The sequence below is a fragment of the Rhinolophus sinicus genome, chromosome 5 (genome assembly GCF_057876585.1).
Source record: "Rhinolophus sinicus isolate RSI-liver-muscle chromosome 5, RSI-T2T, whole genome shotgun sequence".
NCBI classification, from domain to species: domain Eukaryota; kingdom Metazoa; phylum Chordata; class Mammalia; order Chiroptera; family Rhinolophidae; genus Rhinolophus; species Rhinolophus sinicus.
In genome coordinates, this window is record NC_142505.1 from 70,858,086 (window position 1) to 70,878,853 (window position 20,768).

Sequence of the window (20,768 nt, forward strand, 5' to 3'; positions counted from 1 at the left end):
GTTTCACTGCTATTTGATTTGGGCTCATTGTTGCTTTAATTAGCCGATCTAACAGCTGGCAGTTCAGGTCTCTCTTCCCCAGCTGAACTCCGGAAAAGTTCCTCATAAGAAGGAGCTCTGTCTTATTCACATCCTATCTAGTGATTAGCAATATGCAGGTATATAGCAGTTGTTAAATGCATGTTAATGAACAAAGACCATTGGAAGAGCTTACAGTGCTATAAGTGTGTATGTGTCTGTGAGAGAAAATCAGGGAGAGAAGAAATGTGGGAGTATTATTTCTATGAGCTTTATGAATCTGACTCAGAACTTCTGTGGCCTTGGAGCATGATCTTTGCTTTCATCCCTTTCCTGTTTTCTCCCCAGCGTTGGGCTCAGCTCCTCTGGTTTCTATCATGGGATATGTTGATGGAGGCATCCAGCTACTCTGCAAGTCCTCAGGCTGGTTTCACCAGCCCACAGTGAAGTGGAAAGACCCACTAGGACATGATTTGCCCTCAGACTCAAAGGTGGATGCAGACAGACGTGGCCTATTTGATGTGGAGACTTCCCTTATAGTCCAACAAAATGCTGGCAGCATATCATGTTCTGTCCAGTACTCTGACCAGAGCCGAGAGGTGGAATCCAGAGTATGGATAAGAGGTGAGTGGGGAGGAGGAGGAGTGGAGGAGGGGTGCATGTTTGTGTAGCTCAGAGGGAGAACAGGAGCCTTTATCACAGGGCTGTTGTATAGTACTTTCCAGTTTTAATGATTAGTTTTGAAAGTCAAAGTTCTGTGAGATATAAAGATAATAGCATAAAATTTGATTAGGTGGAAACAATTGTTTGCAATTGCAGAAGAGTAGAATCAAATATTTCCTTCATCATATGATCATCTTTTTTGTGTAACCCTCTAAAATCAACACACACAAAATTTAAGAGTGCTAACTTGAAGAACAAGAAAAAAAAATGTGTGTTCATTTAAAAAACAAAACATACTTCTAAATAAATGCGAAAACATTACATTACTCTATGAAACAGAATAGAATAAAGAGTGGATAATTTCAGGAAGGATTTAAAAATAATAGGGTAATTAATGTAAACCAAATATGTCCGTAATCACAATCAATGTAAATGGAGTTAATTTGCCAGTTAAAAGACAAAGATTGTCAGACTGGATTTAAAAAAATTTCAACAGGTGCAATTCTTAGAGAAAATTGTAATACATATGAACTAATCACTGAAACATTTTAAAAGTAGAAAAGCATAACAGACAAATGTTAATGAAAGGAGTTAACCTATATATCTATAACAGTTATATGTATATTAGAGTCAAGAAAAAAGTCTTAAGGAAAAAAGGCATTATTAGGATAGTTATTTCAGAAACTAAAAATGTTTATTCACTAGAAATCTATAAAAAATTATAAATCTATTTGCTTCTTATACTATGTCTCAATATATATAAAGCAAATATCAATAGACATATAAGTATAAATTGAAATACTGTGAGTTCTAAAAATAATTAAATAAGTAAACAAAATTAGTAAGATTATAGAATATTTGACATACAAATTAACAATCCTGATCTGTTAGACATCCTTAGAAGACTTCACCCACAAAAATCATTATTTTGAAGCACACATGGAATATTTACAAACTTTCATCTGGTACATTTGCATAAATTTGGATCAACTTGTCTAGTTCTAAGGAAACTCTATTGAGATGCTCAGTAGAGTTATACTGAATATATAGATCAATTCTGGAATAAATGATATCTTTTAAACATTGCCTCTTGTTACCTGAAACAGGTTGCATTGCTCTACTTATTTTAGTTATTCTTAGTGTATTTTTTAAAATTAAATTTATTGGGATAACAATGATTAGTAAAATTACATAGGTTTCAGATGTACAATTCTATAATACGTCATCTATATATCACATTGTGTGCTCACCACCCAGAGTCAGTTCTCCTTCCATCACCATATATTTGATCCTCTTTACCCTCTTCTACCATCCCCCCTTCCGCTTTCCCTTCTGGTATCTACTAAACTGTTGTATGTGTCTATGAGTTTTTGTTTCTTTGTTTGTTCGTCTTGTTCCTTTGTTGCTTTCAGGTTTTTTTGTTTGTTTGTTTTTAATTTATTGGGGTGACAATTGTTAGTAAAATTACATAGATTTCAGGTGTACAATTCTGTATTACATCATCTATAAATCCCATTGTGTGTTCACCACCCAGAATCAGTTCTTCCATCACCATATATTTGATCCCTGTTACCCTCATCTCCCACCCTCTACCCCCCTTACCCTCTTGTAACCACTAAACTACTATCTGTGTCTATGAGTTTCTGTTTCTCATTTGTTTGTCTTGTTCTTTTGTTGTTTTTAGTTTATATACCACATATCAGTGAAATCACATGGTTCTCTGCTTTTTCTGTCTGACTTATTTCGCTCAGCATTACACTCTCAAGATCCATTCATGTTGTCACAAATGTTCCTATATCATCTTTTCTTACCACTGAATAGTATTCCATTGTGTATACGAGTAAAGTCATATGGTTCTCAACTTTTTCTGTTTGACGTATTTCACTTAGCCTAATAATCTCAAGATCCATCCACGTTGTCGCAAATGGCAGTATTTCATCTTTTCTATGGCAGAATAGTATTCCATTGTGTATATATACCACATCTTCTTTATCCAACCATCTATCAAAGGACACTCTGGACCATTAATAATGCTGCAATGAACATCGGAGTACATACGAGAAGGTATATCTTTATGGGTAAATGTTTTCAGATTTTTGGGTAGGTACCAAGTAGAGGGATTGCTGGGTCCTATGTAATTCTATTCTTAATTTTTGAGGAACCTTCATGCTGTTTTCCATAACGGCTGCACCAGTTTACATTCCCACCAACAGTGTATGAGGGTTCTTTTTTCTCCACAGCCTCTCCAACACTTGTTAATATTTGTCTTGTTGATGATAGCCATTCTAACAGGTTTGAGGTGATATCTCATTGTGGTTTTGATTTACATTTCCCTAATGGCTAGTGAAGTTGAGCATTTTTTCATATATCTGTTGCCATTTGTATGTCTTCTTGGGAGAAGTGTCTGTTCATGTCCTCTGCCCTTTTTTTTTAAAGTTTATTGGGATGAAAATTATTAGTAAAGTTACATAGGTTTTCAAGTGTACAATTCTGTAATACATCGTCTATACATCATGTTGTGTGTTTATGACCCAGAGTCAGTTCTCCTTCCATCACCATATATTTGATCCCTTTAACCTTCATCTACCACCTTCCTCCCCACTTACACTCTGGTAACCACTAAACTATGATCAATGTCTATGAGATTTTATTTCTTCATTTGTTTGTCTTGTTAATTTGTTCTTTTCAGTTTTATATACCACATATCAGTGAAATCATACGGTTCTTGACTTTTTCTGTCTGACTTATTTCGCTTAGCATAATAATGTCAAGATCCATCCATTTTTTAATTGGATTGTTTGTTTTTTTGTTGTTGAGTTGTGCAAGCTTTTTTTATATATTTTGGATATCACCCCCTTATCAGAGGTGTTGTTTGTAAATATCTTATCCCATACAGTTGGTTGCCTCTGTTTTGTTGATGGTTTCTTTTGCTGTGCAGAAGCTTTTTAGTTTGATATAGTCCCATTCATTCATGTTAACTTTTACTTGCTTTGCTTTCGAGGACAAATTCATAAAATCCTCTTTGAACCCAAGGTCCATAAATTTAGTACCTATGTTTTCTTCTATGCAGTTTATTATTTCAGGTCTAATGTTTAGGTCTTTGATCCATTTTGAGTTAATTTTGGTTTATGGTGACAGATAGCAGTCTAGTGTCATTCTTTTGTGTGTGAATTTCCAGTTTTCCCAGCACCAATTATTGAAGAGGCTTTCTTTTCTCCATTGTATGTTTTTGGCTACTTTGTTGAAAATTATCTGCCCAAATTTATGTGGGTTTATTTCTGAGTTTTCAATTCTGTTTCATTTGTCTGTGTGTCTGTTTTTCTGCCAATGCCATGCTGTTTTGATTATTGTCACTTTGTAGTACAAGGGGAAGTCACGTAGTGTGATACCTCCAGCATTGTTATTTTTTCTTAGGATTGCTTTGGTTATTTGGAGTCTTTTGTGATTGCATATAAATCTGATGATTTGGGGTTCCATTTCTTTAAAAAACGTCATTGGGATTTTAATGGAGATTGCATTAAATATGTATATTGTTTTGGGTAATATGGCCGTTTTAACTGTTGATTCTTCCAATCCAGGAACATGGAATGTCTTTCCGTTTCTTTGTATCTTCTTCAATTTATTTTAAAAATGTCATATAGTTTTCAGTGTATATGTCCTTCACATCTTTTAAGTTTATTTCTAGGTACTTTATTCTTTTTGTTGCAATTGCAAAAGGAATTGATTTTTTAAATTTCTTTTTCTGAAATTTCATTTGTAAGTGTATAGGAAAGCTATGGATTTTTGTATCTTGATTTTGTAGCTGGCAACTTTACCGTATTTGTTTATTGTTTCTAATAGCTTTTTCCTGGACTCTTTAGGTTTTTCTATATAAAGAATCATGTCATCTACAAAGAGTGACACTTTCATTCACAATTTGAATGTTTTTTTTTCTTTTTCTTGCCTGATTGCTCTGGCTAGAACTTCAAATAATATATTTAATAACAGTGGTGATGGGAGGCACACCTGTCTTGTTCCGTGTGATTCTTGAACATAGGGCAAAAGGCTTCAGTTTTCACTGTTAATTATGATATTAGCTGAGAATTTGTCATACAAGGTCAGACAATTAAGTTCGCGAACTCATCCTAGAAAAAGTGTCACATACCTCATTGCTGAATATTACTACGGTCACCTTAGAAGTACTCCCCTTGGGAAGCTGTGCACCAATGCCAGCATCTAGTCCACCCTTCAAAGCAATTTTGGAACTCTTTTTCTGTAATGGCCATCAGAGCTGTCGTCGTATTACCCTTGATGTCCTGAATATCATCAAAATATCTTTCTGTCAATATTTCCTTTATCTTCGGTTAAAGAAAGAAGACATTAGGGGCCAGATCAGGTGAGTAAGGAGGGTGTTCCAATACAGTGTTTACTGGCTAAAAACTCTCTCACAGACAGTGTCATATGAGCTGGTGCATTGTCGGGATGCAAGAGCCATGAATTGTTGGTGTAAAGCTCAGGTTGTCTAACTTTTTCACTCAGCCTTTTCAGCACTTCCAAATAGTCAAGTTAGTTAACTGTTTGTCTAGTTGTTAAAAATTCATAACGGATAATCCCTCTGATGTAAAAACAAAGTTAGCAACATCGTTGCAAAAAGTTCACGAACGTAATTGTCAGGCCTCATATATGGCCTTTTTATGTTAAGGTATTTTTTTCTATACCTATTTTATGAAGTGTTTTAATCATAAATTGATGTTGTATCTTGTCAAATGCTTTTTCTGCATCCATTGATATAATCATATGATTTTTAACTTTTATTTTGTTCATGTGATGTATCACATTGATGGATTTGCGTATGTTGAACCATCCTTGTGACCCTGGGATGAACCCCAATTTATCATGATGTATAATCTTTTAAATGTATTGTTGTATTTGATTTGCTAGAATTTAGTTTACAATTTTTATTATTATTATTATTATTTTTAAATTTATTGGGGTGACAATTGTTAGTAAAATTACATAGATTTCAGGTGTACAATTCTGTATTACATCATCTATAAATCCCATTGTTTACAATTTTGGCATCTATATTCATCTAAGATATTGGTCTGTAATTTTCTTTTACTGTGTTATCCTTGACAGGTTTTGGAATCAGGGTAATGTTGGCCTCATAGAATGAGTTAGGAAGTATTGCAAAATATTAAAGTATTCTTCAATTTTTTGGATGATTTTAAAGAGGAAGGGTGTTAGATCTTTGAATGTTTGGTAGAATTCATTTGTGAAGCCACTGGTCCTGGACTTTCACTTTTGAGAAAGTTTTGGATGACTGATTCAATTTTGTAACTCTTGGTCTGTCTATTTACATTTTCCAGTTCTTCGTGATTCAGTCTAAAAAGGCTACACATTTCTAAGAATTTTTCCATTTCTTCTAGGTGATTGAATTTTGTGACGTATAGTCCTTCATAGTATTCTGTATGATTCTTTGTATTTCTGTGGTATGTGTAGTAACTTCTCCTCTTTCATTTCTGAATTATTTTATTCATATTTGTGTCTTTTATATTTCTAACTTAGTAAGTCTAGCCAAGAGTTTGTCAATTTTATTAATCTAGTCAAAAAACCAGGTCTTTCTTGCATTATTTTTTTATGTTGTCTTTTTGTTCTCTATTTCATTTAGTTCTGCTCTAATTTTTGTTATTTCCTTTTTTCTGCTGAATTTGAGTTTCATTTGTTCTTCTTTTTCTAGTTCTTTAAGGTGTAATGTTAGGTTTTTTATTTGGGGTTTTTCTTGTTTCTTGAGATAGGCCTGTAATGATATAAATTTCCTTCTTATTACTGCTTTTGCTGCATTCCAAAAATTTTGGTAGAAAGTATTTTCATTGTGATTTGTTTCTATGTACCTTTTCATCTCTCCTTTTATTTCTTCTTTGTCCCAGTTGTTCTTTAATAGCACATTGTTTAATTTTCACATATTTGCGGTTTTCCCTGATTTCTTTTCACAGTTGATATCCAATTTCAAAGCCTTGCAATCAGAGAATATGCTTGCATGATTTCAATCTTCTTAAATTTGCTGAGGCTAGATTTATGTCTAAATAAATGGTCTATCCTTGAGAATTTTCCATGTACATTAAAAAAAATAGTCTGGATAAGAATGGCAGTGGCAGCGGGGCGCACTTTTTGAGTTCTCCTCTGGATCTTATCAGAAACAGGACATTTATAACCCATCAAAGGACTCTCTGCTCATTACGCAGAACAGCTAAGAGACTCATGCAAGGATTACTTGCAGGGCCCAGCTTAAGAGGCACAAGATTCAACATACCCAGAGGCCAACTGAAGACCAAACCAGAGTACTACCGGGTTTGACTTAAAAGTGACACACCCAGAGGGAATTCTCTATAGGCACAAGAGCCCATAGAGGCCAACCCACATTTGAGCCGTCAACCCTCACGCAGCAGAACACCCTGCGGTGGGCAGAGCCAAGTCTCACAACTAGTCAGCCTAAGAGTTAACCCCACCTACTCACAAGAGAAAAGCAATTAAAGATCTTCTTTAACAGGACAATATACACAACACAAGAGTCACCTTTGGAGCACACGCAGAGGAGAAGAATGAAGTAGTGCAAGTCAAATATAAAGGACATATACTACATAAGATAACCCAGCAAGAACTAAGAACTCTAAGGGATCTACCTAACACATCAAAACAAACACAGAGAGTCAGCCAGAATGGGGAAACAAAGAAACATGTCCCGAATAAAAGAACAGAAGGAACCTCCAGAAATGGAACCAAATGAAACAGAGGTAACCAACCTATCAGAGACAGAGTACAGAACACTGATGATAAGAATGTTTAAGGAGCTTAGAGACGACATCAAGAAGGACGTAGAAATCATAACAAACAACCAGTTAGAAGTAAAGAACACAATTACTGAAATAAAGAACTCACTTGAAGGAATTAACAGCATGTTAGATGAAGCAGAGGATCGAATCAGCAACTTAGAAGACAAGTTAGCAGAGATCACCGAAACAAAACAACACAAAGAAAAAAGAATAAAAAACAATGAAGATGGTTTAAGAGACCTATGGGATAACATCAAGCACAATAACATGTGCATCATAGGAATACCACAAAGTGAAGAGAGGAAGCAAGGGATTGAGAACATATTTGAAGTAACAGTATCCGAAAACTTCCCTAACCTGATGAAGGAAACCAACATACAAGCCCAGGAAGAGCAGAGAATTCCAACCAGGATAAACCCAAACAGGTCCACACCAAGACACATTGTAGTTAAAATGGCAAAGGTTAAAGACAAAGAGAGAATCCTAAAAGCAGAAAGAGAAAGACAGATGGTTACATACAAGGGAACTCCCATAAGACTATCAAATGACTTTTCTGCAGAAACATTGAAGGCCAGGAGGGAGTGGCAGGAGATACTCAAAGTGATAGAAAACAAAGGCCTACAACCTAGATGGCTTTATCCAGCAAGGCTATCATTTAAAGTTGACAGAGAGATAAAGAGCTCCCCAGAAAAGAATAAGCTAAAGGAATGTATTACCACCAAGCCAGCATTGCAAGCAATACTAAAAGGACTTCTGTAAATAGAAGAAAGATGAAAACAATCTAACTACAAATTTAAAAATGGCAATAACTATGTACCTATCAATAATCACTTTAAATGTAAACAGATTAAATGCTCCAATCAAGAGACATACGGTGGCTGAGTGGATAAGAAAGCAAGACCCTTGTATATGTTGTATACAAGAGACTCACCTCAGATCAAAAGACACACACAGGCTGAAAGTGAAGGGTTGGAGTAAGATATTTCATGCAAATGGAAATGAGAAAAAAGCTGGAGTTGCAATACTTATTTCTGACAAAATAGACTTTAAAATTAAGAAAATATTAAAAGACAAAGACGGGCAATATATAATAATAAAGGGATCGATCTGACAAGAGGACATAACCTTAGTAAACATCTATGCACTCAACATAGGAGCACTTAAATATATAAAACAGATATTGACTGACATAAAGACAGAGATCAACAGTAACACTATCATAGTAGGGGACGTCAACACACCTCTGACAACAAGGGACAGGTCTTCCAGACAGAAAATCAATATGGAAACAACAGCCTTAAATGATACATTGGACCACTTGGATTTAATCAATATTTTCAGAGCATTTCACCCCAATGCTGCAGAATACACGTTCTTCTCAAGCACACATGGAACATTTTCCAAGATAGACCATATGTTAGGCCATAAAACAAGTCTTGATAAATTTAAGAAAATTGAAATCCTACCAATTGTCTTCTCTGACCACAGTGCTATGAAATTAGAAATGAACTACAGGAAAAAAACTGGAAGACACATGAATTCATGGAGGCTGAATAACATGTTACTAAATAATGAATGGGTCAAGCAGGAGATCATGGAAGAAATCAAAAGATATCTCGAGACAACGAAAATGAATACACAACGACCCAAAATCTATGGGATGCCACGAAAGCAGTCCTAAGAGGGAAATTCATAGCATTGCAGGCCTACCTAAAGAAACAAGAAACATCGCTAATCAACAGTTTATCTTCACACTTAAGGGATCTGGGAAAAGAACAACAAAATAAGCCCAACGGGAGTACAAGGAAGGAGACAATAAAGATCAGAGCGGAAATAAATGAAATAGAAACCAGAAAAACAATACAAAAGATCAATGAATCCAAGAGTTGATTCTTAGAGAAGATAAACAAAATTGACAAACCTTTAGCCAGACTCATTAAAAAAAAGAGACAGAGGACCCAAATTAATAAAATCAGAAATGAAAGAGGAGAAGTGACAACAGACACTGCAGAAATGCAAAAAATTTTAAGAAATTACTATGAGCAACTATATGCCAACAAATTTGACAATCTGGAAGAAATGGACAATTTTCTAGAGGTGTACAACCTTCTAAGGTTAACTCAAGAAGAAACAGAAAACCTGAATAGACTGATTACCACCAGGGAAATTGAATCAGTAATCAACAATCTCCCAACAAACAAAAGCCTTGGACCAGATGCCTTTAGATGAATTTTACAAAATGTTCAAAAAAGAATTATCACCTATTCTCCTCAAGTTCTTCCAAGAAATCCAGAAGGAGGGAAGACTCCCAAACATTTTTTACAAAGCCACTATCACCCTGATCCCAAAATCAGACAAAGGCACCACAAAAAGAAAACTACAGGCCGATATCTCTAATGAACATAGATGCAAAAATCCTCAACAAAATATTAGCGAACAGAATTCAGCAATACATTAAAAAGATCATACACCATGATCAAGTGGGATTCATCCCTGGTATGCAAGAGTGGTTCAACATCCGCAAATAAATTAATGTGATACACCACATTAACAAAATGAAAAATAAAAATCACATGATCATATCAATAGATGCAGAAAAAGCATTTGATAAAATCCAGCAGCCATTTATGATAAAAACCCTTAAGAAAGTGGGAATAGAGGGATCATATCTCAACATAATAAAGGCCATATATGATAACCCCACCGCTCACAACCTACTCAATGGGGAAAAGCTAAAACCATTCCCCTTAAGATCAGGAACAAGGCAAGGTTGCCCACTTTCTCCACTTCTATTCAACATAGTGCTGGAAGTTCTAGCCACAGCAATCAGACAAGAAAAAGAAATAAAAGGCATCCAAATCGGTAAGGAGGAAGTAAACTTGTCATTATATGCAGATGACATGATACTATATAGAGAGAACCCTAAAGACTCCACCAAGAAACTATTAGATCTGATAGATGAATTTAGTAAAGTAGCAGGATACAAAATTAATATTCAGAAATCAGTTGCATTTGTATATACCAATAATAAAACATCAGAAGGAGAAATTTAAAAAGCAATCCCATTTACAATTGCTCCAAAGACTGTAAAATACCGGGGAATAAATTTAACCAAAGAAGTAAAAGATCTGTACTCAGAAAATTATAAGACACTGAAGAAAGAAATGAGAGAAGATATAAATAGATGGAAACACATACCATGTTCGTGGATAGGAAGAATTAATATAGTTAAAATGTCCATACTGCCTAAGGCAATATACATATTCAACGCAATTCCTATCAAACTACCAACGACGTTTTTCACAGAAATAGAATATATAATCCTAAAATTTATATGGGACCATAAAAGACCCCGGATAGCCTCAGCAATCTTGAGAAATAAGAACAAAGTGGGAGGTATAACAATACCTGACATCAAATTATGCTACAAGTCTACAGTAATCAAAACAGCATGGTACTGGCACATAAACAGACACATAGATCAATGGAACAGTATAGAGGGTCCATAAATAAATCCATGCCTATATGGCCATTTAATCTACGACAATGGAAACAAGAATGTACAGTGGGGTAAAGACAGTCTATTCAATAAATGGTGCTGGGAAACCTGGACAGTCACATGGAAAACAATTGTCACCCCAATAAATTAAAAAAAAAAAAATGAAGCTGGACCACCTCCTTACACCATATACAAAAATAAATTCAAAATGGCATAAAGACTTAAATGTAAGACCTGAAACCATAAAATTCCTAGAAGAAAATATAGGAAGAAACTTCACAGACATTACCCAGAGTAGTATTTTTACTGATATATCCCCTCGCACGAGGGAAGTAAGAGAAAAAATAAACATGTGGGATTACATCAAACTAAAAAGGTTTTCACAGCAAAGGAAACCATCAATAAAACAAAAAGGAATCCTGCTAAATGGGAAAAGATATTTGCCAATGATATATCTGACAAGGGGTTAATATAACAAATTTATTAAAAACTCACTCAAGTCAACTCCAAAAAAGCAAACAACTGAATTAAAAAATGGGCAGAGAACATGAAGAGACATTTTTCTAAAAAGGACATACAGATGGCAAACAGACATATGAAGAAATGCTCAACCTCACTAATCATTGGAGAAATGCAAATAAAACCCTAATGAGATACAACCTCATCCCCATCAAAATGGTTATCATCAATAAATCAACAAACAACAAGTGCTGGCGAGGATGTGGAGAAAAGGAAATGCTTGTGCACTGTTAGTGGGAATGCAGATTGGTACAGCCACTAAGGAAAACAGTATGGAGGTATCTGAAATGGAGCTACCTTATCTGAAGATGGAACTACTTTATGATCCAGCAATCCCACTCCTAGGTATCTATCTGGAGAAATCCAAAACTCCAATTCAAAAATCTTTGTGCACTCCTATGTTTATTGCAGCACTATACACAATAGCCAAGACATGGAAACAACCGAAATGCCCATCAGTAGATGACTGGATTAAGAAATTGTGATACATTTATACAATGGAGTATTACACAGCCATAAAGAAGAAAGAAATCTTACCATTTGCAACAACATGGATGGATCTAGAGAATATTACGTTAAGTGAAATAAGTCAGACAGAGAAAGACAAATACCATATGATCTCACTTATATGTGGAATTTAAAGCAAAGCATAAGTGAATGAACTAATCAGAAACAGTTTTGGAGACAGAGGAAAAACTGAGGGTTGCTAGATTTGCGGGGGTGGGGAAGATAAGGGGGAAGGTGAGGGGTTTAGAAAATAGTCGGTAACCACAAGATGGCCACAGGGTTTTGAAAATTAATTTGGGGAACATAATCAATAATGTAAAGTTTTTGTAGGGTATCCGATGGACACTTGTCTCATTTGGGAGACCACCTCAGGGATGATGTAGATGCCTGATCTCTGCACTATACACCTGAAGCTGAACAATAATGAATGCCAACTATAATTATATATATATATATATATATATATATATATATATATATATATATTTACAGGAAGCGGAGTACAGCATTAGGAATAGAGACAGTGGAAATGTAATGGCTCTGTGCGATGTCAGAGGGATAGTGGATGGGGGGAGGGGGGTTCACACAGTGTGAGGGATATAAATGATAAATGTCTAAGTATTGCTTTGTCTTGTGCACCTGAAACTAATAAAATTAATAATAATAATAATGATAATAATAATAGTCTGGTATTCTAAGATGAAGTGCTCTATAAATTTCAATTATGTCCATTTGGTCTAATGTGTCACTTAAGGCTGATATTTCCTTCTTGATTTTATGTTTGGATAATCTATCCATAGCTGTCAATGATGTATTTAGATCCCCTACTATAATTTCTTTTGGTCAATTTCTCCCTTTAATTTTGTTAGTAGTTGCTTTGTATATTTTGGTGCTCCCTGATTGGGGGCATATATATTGAAAAGTGTTATGTCTTCTTGTTGTATTGTTCCCTTTATCATTATGAAATGTCCGTCTTTGTCTCGTTACCCTTTTTACCCTGAAGTCTGTTTCATCTGTTGTAACTATGCATACACCCACTTTTGTCTGGATACCATTTGCTTGGACTATCTATTTCCACCCTTGCACTTTGAGTCTATATTTCTCCTTGTAACTAAGATGTGTCTCTTGGAGACAGCATATTGTTGGGTTTTGTTTTTTGATACAATCTGCTGCTCTTCCTTTTTATTGGTGAGTTCAATTCATTTACATTTAGGGTGATTATTGATATATGAGGATTTCCTATAGCTATTCTATCTTTTTTTTCTGGTATCTCGGTGTCTCCTTTGCTTCTTTGTCTTTTTGCTACTATCTGTTATTTTAGTGTGGTGGTATTCTATAATTTTTCTCTCTGTTTTTTTCTTTTTTTTATGTGATATATCTCAGTTCTAGATTTTTTTTTGATTGGTTATCATTAAGTTTATGTAAAAGAAAGTTTCATATATACAGTAGCCCTTTTTCTTCAGCATGTTTCTTACCTCTATTCCCCTTTGCAGATTCAGACCTTTAGTCTCTCCTCTTTTATGATGTTGTCACAAGTTATCCCTACTGATGCTGTGAGTTGATTTCTGAGTTGCAGTAGGAAGTTGTCTTTTTCTTCTTTTCCTGTTTAAAAATGCTTTTATTTTCTTTACCCTTTACGTTACGTTTAAGTGTATAGTGCCTTATTTTGTGTAGGGGTTGCCATTTCCTGTTTCTGTCTTTCTGTTAGTAATCATGCTCATGGTTTTGTATTCTGGTTTTTCTGTTTGAGGTAGGATAGCCTCCTTCAGTATTTCCTGTAATGCAGGCTGTACATTAGAAAATTCCCTCAGCTTCTGTATGTTTGGAAAGGGCTTTATTCTTCCTTCATATCTAAAGGGTATCTTTACTGGACATATTATTCTTGTCTCATAATTTCTCTCTTTCAATGGTTTGAATATTTGATTCCACTCCCTCCTGGTTTGTAGAGGTTTTGCTGAAAAATCTGATGATAATCTCATAGGCTTTACCTTATACGTTATTGCTTTGTTTTCCACCTACCTTGAAAATTCTTTCTTTGTCATTAATTTTTGACAGCTTCAACATAATATGCCTTGGAGAAGACCTGTTCACACTGAGGTAATTAGGTGTTCTGTTTGCTTCTTGGATTTGAGGATCCAGTTCTTTACACAGATTTGGGAAGTTCTCGTTGACTATTTGTTTGAATATACTGTCTGTTCCCTTCTCCCTCTCTTCTTCTTCTGGTATATCTATTATTCTTATGTTGCTCTTCCTGATGGAATAAGAAGGTTCTTGTAGAGTTCTTTTATTTCTTTCAACTCTCAAGTCTCTCTCTTCTTCCACCTGTGTCATTTCCAGATATCTTCAATATCACCGATTCTTTCCTCCACTGGTCTGCTATATTACCTAAGCTGGCTATTTCATTCTTCATTTCTTTTATTGAGTTCTTCATCTCCTGAATTTCAATTTGGTTCTCTTTTAAAATTTCAATTTCTTTGGTAAAATATTCATTTTGTTCATTTATTGTGTTTCTGAGTTCGTTAAACTGCATTTCTGTGTTTTCTTGCATCTGGTTGATTTTTTCAGAACTGCAATCTTGAATTTTCTGTCATTTAAGTCACATATTTCCATGTCTCTAAGCTCATTTTCCAGATATTTTTCATTTTCTTTCTGAGCTGCCTTGTTACCTTGGTTATTCATGGCAATTAATGAATTATTATTCCTCTTCCTGGGCATCTACAGGAGTGGGTTCTGTAGTAGGCTGATATGAAGAGGTCTTTTTTTTCTTTCCAGTAGGCATTGCTGGAATGTTTTGTTTTCTCTCCCACTGCAGCCTTTTATTTTATCTCATGCTGTATCATTTTATTTTCCTTTGCACTGTTCTGGCTTCTCATGTGATGAGGAGTTTCCTGGAAGGTGGGCTTCTCCTCTGTGAGCAGGTTGCCTGGTTCTCAGGGCACAAATCCCATGGTAGGATGTGGTGGGTGATAGAGTTCTAAGCTTCTGAATCCCCAGTGCTGCCGCTGCAGCTTGATGCAGAGCCTGAGTGTCCCAGCAGCTCTGGTGGCCCCCACAGGCTCTGCCCAGAAAGGTGCAGGTGGGGTGGGCTGCTAGAGGCATCTGATTTGTTTGTGGCTCTGAGCGATGGCAACTTCCTGCCCACAGCTGTCTCACCACTATGGTTCCTCCCCTATCACTGGAGTTAGTCACTCTGTATGTCTGCCTATGGGACTGTCTCTCCAGTTCTTAGGGCTATAGATATTCTGTTCTTTAATCTGACACTGCTACCATTTCTTCTGGAGCCTGCTTCTAACAAGGGAGTGGGGGGTGAGCTCTGGGAGGGTGTGGGGGAGTCAGCCAGGCTTCATGTCTTTGTTTTCTGTTTTATGCATGGTAGTGAGGGCTTAAACCACAGTTCTCACCCTTCTGTATTTGGTCTTTGCTCTGAGGTCACTGCCCCAAATGCTGGGTTCAGCCATGTTATATGCTCATTCCTCAGACAGGACTGTGGGCCAAGGGAGTGTGCATGCAGCCTGAAGTTTTCCCTCTCCTGAGACTGCAGTGAGCTCTGTGACCCAAGGCTCACATTTCTGCACTTCCCCCTTCCCTCCTCCCCCTCTCCACTGATTTGCCTACCTTTAGGTGATTAGATGCTTGGATCTCTCAGATGTGCTTGCTTAGGTTATCTTTTGTTGAATTATAGCTGTTCAATTTGTTGTAACTTCCAGGATAGATTTCAAGATGCACTCCTCTTGCCACCATTTTTGTGCTGTCTCTCTTAGTGTATTTTAATAAAGTTTTATATGTCTAATAAAATGTTCACAAACTCTTTTGAAGACATATAAAATAGAAGTGACATTGCATGCAATAGTGTGTGAAGGAAAGTCCATTCAAATAAATGATGCCATAATGGTTGTTATCTGTTTAGAAGAAAATATAATTGAACTTCTACCTCACTTTATATACAAAGATCTGAATGGAGCAAGAATTATGAAGAAGTACAACACTTTAAACATGTAGAAGAAATGATAGAAAAATACCTTTTCAATCTTGCGGTATGAGATAATCCCTTAAATGAGAATCAAACTGTTTTGACTGTTGAATGGTCACTGAGGGGTCTGTGGAATTGTTTTGCAGAGGCATTTTTCCAGCCTGTACCCTGGCGCCTGCTATCTATTTTACTGGGAGTATTCCTCTCTGTCCTGTGTGTTGGTGTCATTTGTCTGACAATTTCCCTCTGGAAATTAAAGGGTAAGTGAGAGAGAAGCAAGGGCCTGTGGCTTATTCATGCATCCAGCAAGGCTGAGATTGGGGATGCTCCCACACACCTCCCAGGTCTGTTATTCCAGCTCCAGGTTCCAGGGACCCATCACCTGGGCCAAAGGTGCCCCCACTCCAGGCTGGGGCTCCCTTAAAGAATGCCAGCCCCACCAGGCCCATCTTCTTCACAAAGGGCCCAGAATTAGGGGAAGAATGATTTCTCACTACCTTCAGGGCTGATATAAATTTCTAACATCACCAAGTCTCCAGTGTATTTGAAAAGACTTCATAACAAAAGAAATAGAAGTGAAGACAACAAGATAAAATAATATTCAGTTTCAAGAAGAGTTTTTACCCCAAGAACTAGTTTTTTCCTCCTTGGAGATGATACTGCCCCTTGAGAATGTGTGCTGTGATCCCACCTTCACTCCAGATTCTCTTCTGTCTCACCATCCCTTCTCCCTGATAAACTCCATCTCCACCACCATAGGACCCCATTGTCAGCCCCTCCCTTCAGCATGAATGATCCTGATCTCTTCTTTTACCGCAGATAAAGACACTCACTACGGGGGTGTGGGAGTAGGGTCACAAAAAGAGTTCTAAAAGAGCTCTCATTATGCTCAGCAATGAGTCAGGGCTGTGTTTGTACCTTACATAGTGCTGTGTCCACCATTGGATATTCTGTTTCTGTTTCAGGGAAAATCTGGGCAGAATTAGGTAAGTGTCTTTTCATGTTCTAAGCCTTCCCCACAGTTCTCCTAGGTCCCTCCTTTTCCACAGTTTGAGCCACCTGGGGGTTGTCTTAGCTCCAAACTGGACAGGAAGAATGGGCAGGCCAATGAGGGCAGCTCATTCAAACCCCCCAATCCATTGATGAATGAACTGACCCTCAGACTGTTAGGGGGATTAGGATGGGCATTGGATCCTGAAAGACCCTATAAATTGTCTGCACATTTTGCCTATTGGTGCATTCTGTGGGGAGAGGAACCATAGATTTCATCAGCTCTCTGAGGGTGTGGACCCAGAATGCAGAAGAGCCTGTAGGAGTCTCCCTCAACCGCCTGCCTGGTTTCTTAGTTTGAGATAAGAATTCCAGACTTATATCAGCACAAAATATTCTGCTTTTTGTGTCATGGAAAGACCAGGAAACTGGGTAAGAGTGTTGTGGAGCTTTCCTCTCAATTCTCCCCCTGGGCTGCTGTTCTGTGATTTCAGCCTCTTCTGTGTTTTTGGTTTTCAGACTGGAGAAGGAAGCATGGAGTGGCAGGTGAGAGAAGCTATTCTCTCCACCCCTATTATCTCTCCTGACTAGTCCCTAGTTTATGAATCTTGAGACACTGAGGCCATGGGTCTTGGCAGAGAGGAAGCTTGTAGTGGGGACCCTGAAACTGTCTGCAGATGCTGGGGAAGGTGCATTTGTAGAGAACCCCATGGCCTTCAGCAGATCTCTGGTGGACCCATGACACCCACAAAGGTTACCCGCCCTGGTCTCCTGTCTCCCTGCCTCCTGCTCTCCATGAGAGCACTCATCCTCCTGCTCTGTCTGCTTGTTTTCAGAACTGAGAAAAGTCCGGAAACACACAGGTACCAATGCCTGAGGGGGTGACAGTGGGACAGAACCACGGGTGGGCATGGGAGAGGGAGCCGACCAGAGACAAACAAGAGGAAACAGGAACAATGAGACACACTGGACCATAGATTATAAATCTGTGAGGTCTGGATCCTCCCCGGGGGGCAGCTGCCCCAGACTCATTTCTTGACCCAGGACTAGGAGGGGAGAGGACAGGGGGCAGGGTCAGCCAGGTTAGGGGGTCAGAGGCTAAGGTCCAGGGAATTGAGGACACTAGTGACTGGCCAAGGGGATGGACTGAGGGGAAGGATATGAAGTTGGGCAGGACTCAGAATGGCAGGGAGCAGATTAGAGGGGATAATCGAGGTCTCACAAAGTCAAACAGTGGACCCACATGGAGGTACTATGGTAGGGCTGAGGTGATATACAGTAGCTAGGACCTCACAGTTGGGCACGGAGATGAGGGAAGGGCGGGGAGCTGTGTCTGATGGAGCCTCTGGCCCTGGGACCTCACCTGATCCCACCCTGAGCCAGTCTGCAGTGAGAGGGGGTGACCTCTGCATCCAGCCCAGTTCCCTCCTCAGTAACTCATGCTCTCTCTCCCTGTGACACCCCAGTGGAGGTGACTCTGGACCCAGAGACGGCTCACCCCCAGCTCTACATTTCTGATCTGAAAACTGTGTGCTATAGGAATATTCACCAGGAGGTGACCTGCTCGAATAAGAGATTTGCAAGGAAGTGTGTGGTGGCTTCTCAGGGATTCCAGGCAGGAAAACATTACTGGGAGGTGGATGTGGGACACAATGAAATGTGGTGTGTGGGAGTGTGCCGGGACGATGTGGACAGGAAGGAGGCATATGTGACTCTGTCTCCTAACAATGGGTACTGGGTGTTTGGACTGGACAGAGAACATCAGTATCGCACATTCAAAACCCGTAGAATCATCCTCTCTCCAAGAACACCGCCTACACGAGTTGGGGTCTTTCTAGACTACGAGGGCGGGGCCATTTCCTTCTTCAATGTAAATGATCAGTCCCTCATTGACACCCTGACACATCAGTTTGAAGGGTTATTGAGGCCCTACATCCAGCATTATGTGAACGATGAGAAAAATGTGACTCCCATAGTGATCTGCCCAGTGTCCCCAGGATCAGAGAAAGAAGCACCTTCTGACACAGACAATCTGGAGCTGTCCCCACAGGTGACCACACCCTTTCTGTCCAGGGTGGTGCCCAGAGGGAATCACACCTCACACTCTCCCTCAGGACACTGAGCTTCCTCTCAGGCCCCAGAGCCCTGCAGCAGACAGCAGCATGGCTTCCAGATGAGGAGGGATGGCCCATCCTTGTGGGGCCAGGGGTCATGGCTGTCCTGAGGTGAGGAGGGAAGAAGGCTGATGGTGCATTTGGTTTGTACCAACTCTGCAGCCAAAGGACCTGTCGTGCAGGAGACCCTGCTTGCTGCGCCATTTGTTGTGCACGGCAGCCTGCGGGGTCTCTGCTCCCGCTCCCCACACAAGAACGCAGGATATGGTGAGGCCAAAAAGGAACACCCACAGAGCCATAGGTAGGGGAGTCATACCACTATGGTCTCACTGGAGGCCGGTCCCACTGGACGCGTGACCTGCCGTCCGCCTTTCCGCCAACTGACCGACGACTCTCCTCCACTCTCTCGACTCTGTTCCTCTCCTCTCTTCTGCTCTCCTCGGCTCTCCTCTTCCACTCTCCTCGGCTCTGCTCGGCTCTGCTCGGCTACTCGGCAATCCTCAGCAGTCCTCGGCTCTCCTCCGTAACCACAGCAGTTGTACCAGCAGCCAATCGGCTAACCAGCCACAGCCGATGGCCAACCAGCCACAGCCGACAGCCATCCACCACCCGAGCCAGCACTCCTCCACGTGAGGCCGAGAGCCTGTAAACTACTCTCTGGGGCTCTGTCCCCACAGAACCTTTGACAAGTAACAAGGTCTCAGGCTCCTCATCTGTAAAAGAGGGACAGGAATTCCCACCCCAGGGTCAAATGAAGACCAGAGACAGTGAATGTGAATCATGCTGCCTCTTGTTGGTGGTCTGGCATCAGCGGACGATGTGTTCTTCCTTCCCCACCTTTCATTTGCCCCCAACCCCAGTTCAAGGCTAGGTTGTTTCTCAGTCTAGTTGTGTAGGACACAGCTCCCTGGCCCATGCTGGTATTAGGAGTCTTGTGCTTCCCCCCTACCCCCCAGGCAGTTGGTCGCCAGTCATTGGTCGGCCACTCACAGCGGCTCTCGCCAGCTGCTGGCCACTCACGCTGGCTGTCGGCCACTCACAGCAGCACATAGTAGCCCACAGCAGCACACAGCAGCCCATGACAGCAAACTGCAGCTCACGCCAACCTCCGGCTGCTCACCGCAGCCCAGCTCCAGGGAGAGCTGCTGTTCACAATCTTAGCGGTAGATGGTGCAGCTCACTGTCCCATATGGGAATCGAACCAGCGGCCTTTGTCATTAGGCACACAGTACTCCAACCACCTGAGCCACTGCGCCAGCCCCTGATGTGTTCTTTATAGCATGCTTTTTTTCCCAGCCAAACTATATATCCCATGTTAATTCATTTCTCCACCCCCAAATTACCCATGGAGTATTCATTGAGCTCCTGCTGTGTCTGGCCCAAAGAATTAAGGAAGAGGAAATGCAGTACTATTTATTCTATAAGTCCTTAATCACCCTGATACCAAAACCTGAGAAGAACATTACAAGTTAGGAAAACAACAGAAAATCTACAGACCCATATCCATCATAAATAAAGATGCAAATTTTCTAAATAAAGTTTTAGTACATTGAATCGAACAATATGTGCAAGGACAATACATCACTCCCATGTGCAGTTTACCCCTGGATTTTAGGGTTGGCTTAATAAGCAAACAACCAGGGTAATTCACCACATTAGCAAACCAGATGATGTAC

General features: G+C 39.3%; 2 protein-coding genes across 2 annotated transcripts in view; both read left to right on the forward strand.

Moving 5' to 3' along the window:
• Positions 1-19,100, forward strand: part of LOC109439887 (butyrophilin-like protein 3) — a 43,638-nt gene extending 24,538 nt beyond the window's left edge. The window contains exons 3-8 of the mRNA XM_088798841.1: positions 367-642; positions 16,135-16,248; positions 16,954-16,974; positions 17,498-17,524; positions 17,815-17,841; positions 18,445-19,100. Coding sequence (XP_088654967.1) covers positions 367-642; positions 16,135-16,248; positions 16,954-16,974; positions 17,498-17,524; positions 17,815-17,841; positions 18,445-19,100 — 1,121 coding nt within the window. The remainder of the gene's footprint in view (positions 1-366; positions 643-16,134; positions 16,249-16,953; positions 16,975-17,497; positions 17,525-17,814; positions 17,842-18,444) is intronic.
• LOC141567351 (butyrophilin-like protein 9) overlaps positions 1-20,768 on the forward strand; it is a 390,425-nt gene that overhangs the window by 96,411 nt on the left and 273,246 nt on the right. The window lies entirely within an intron of this gene.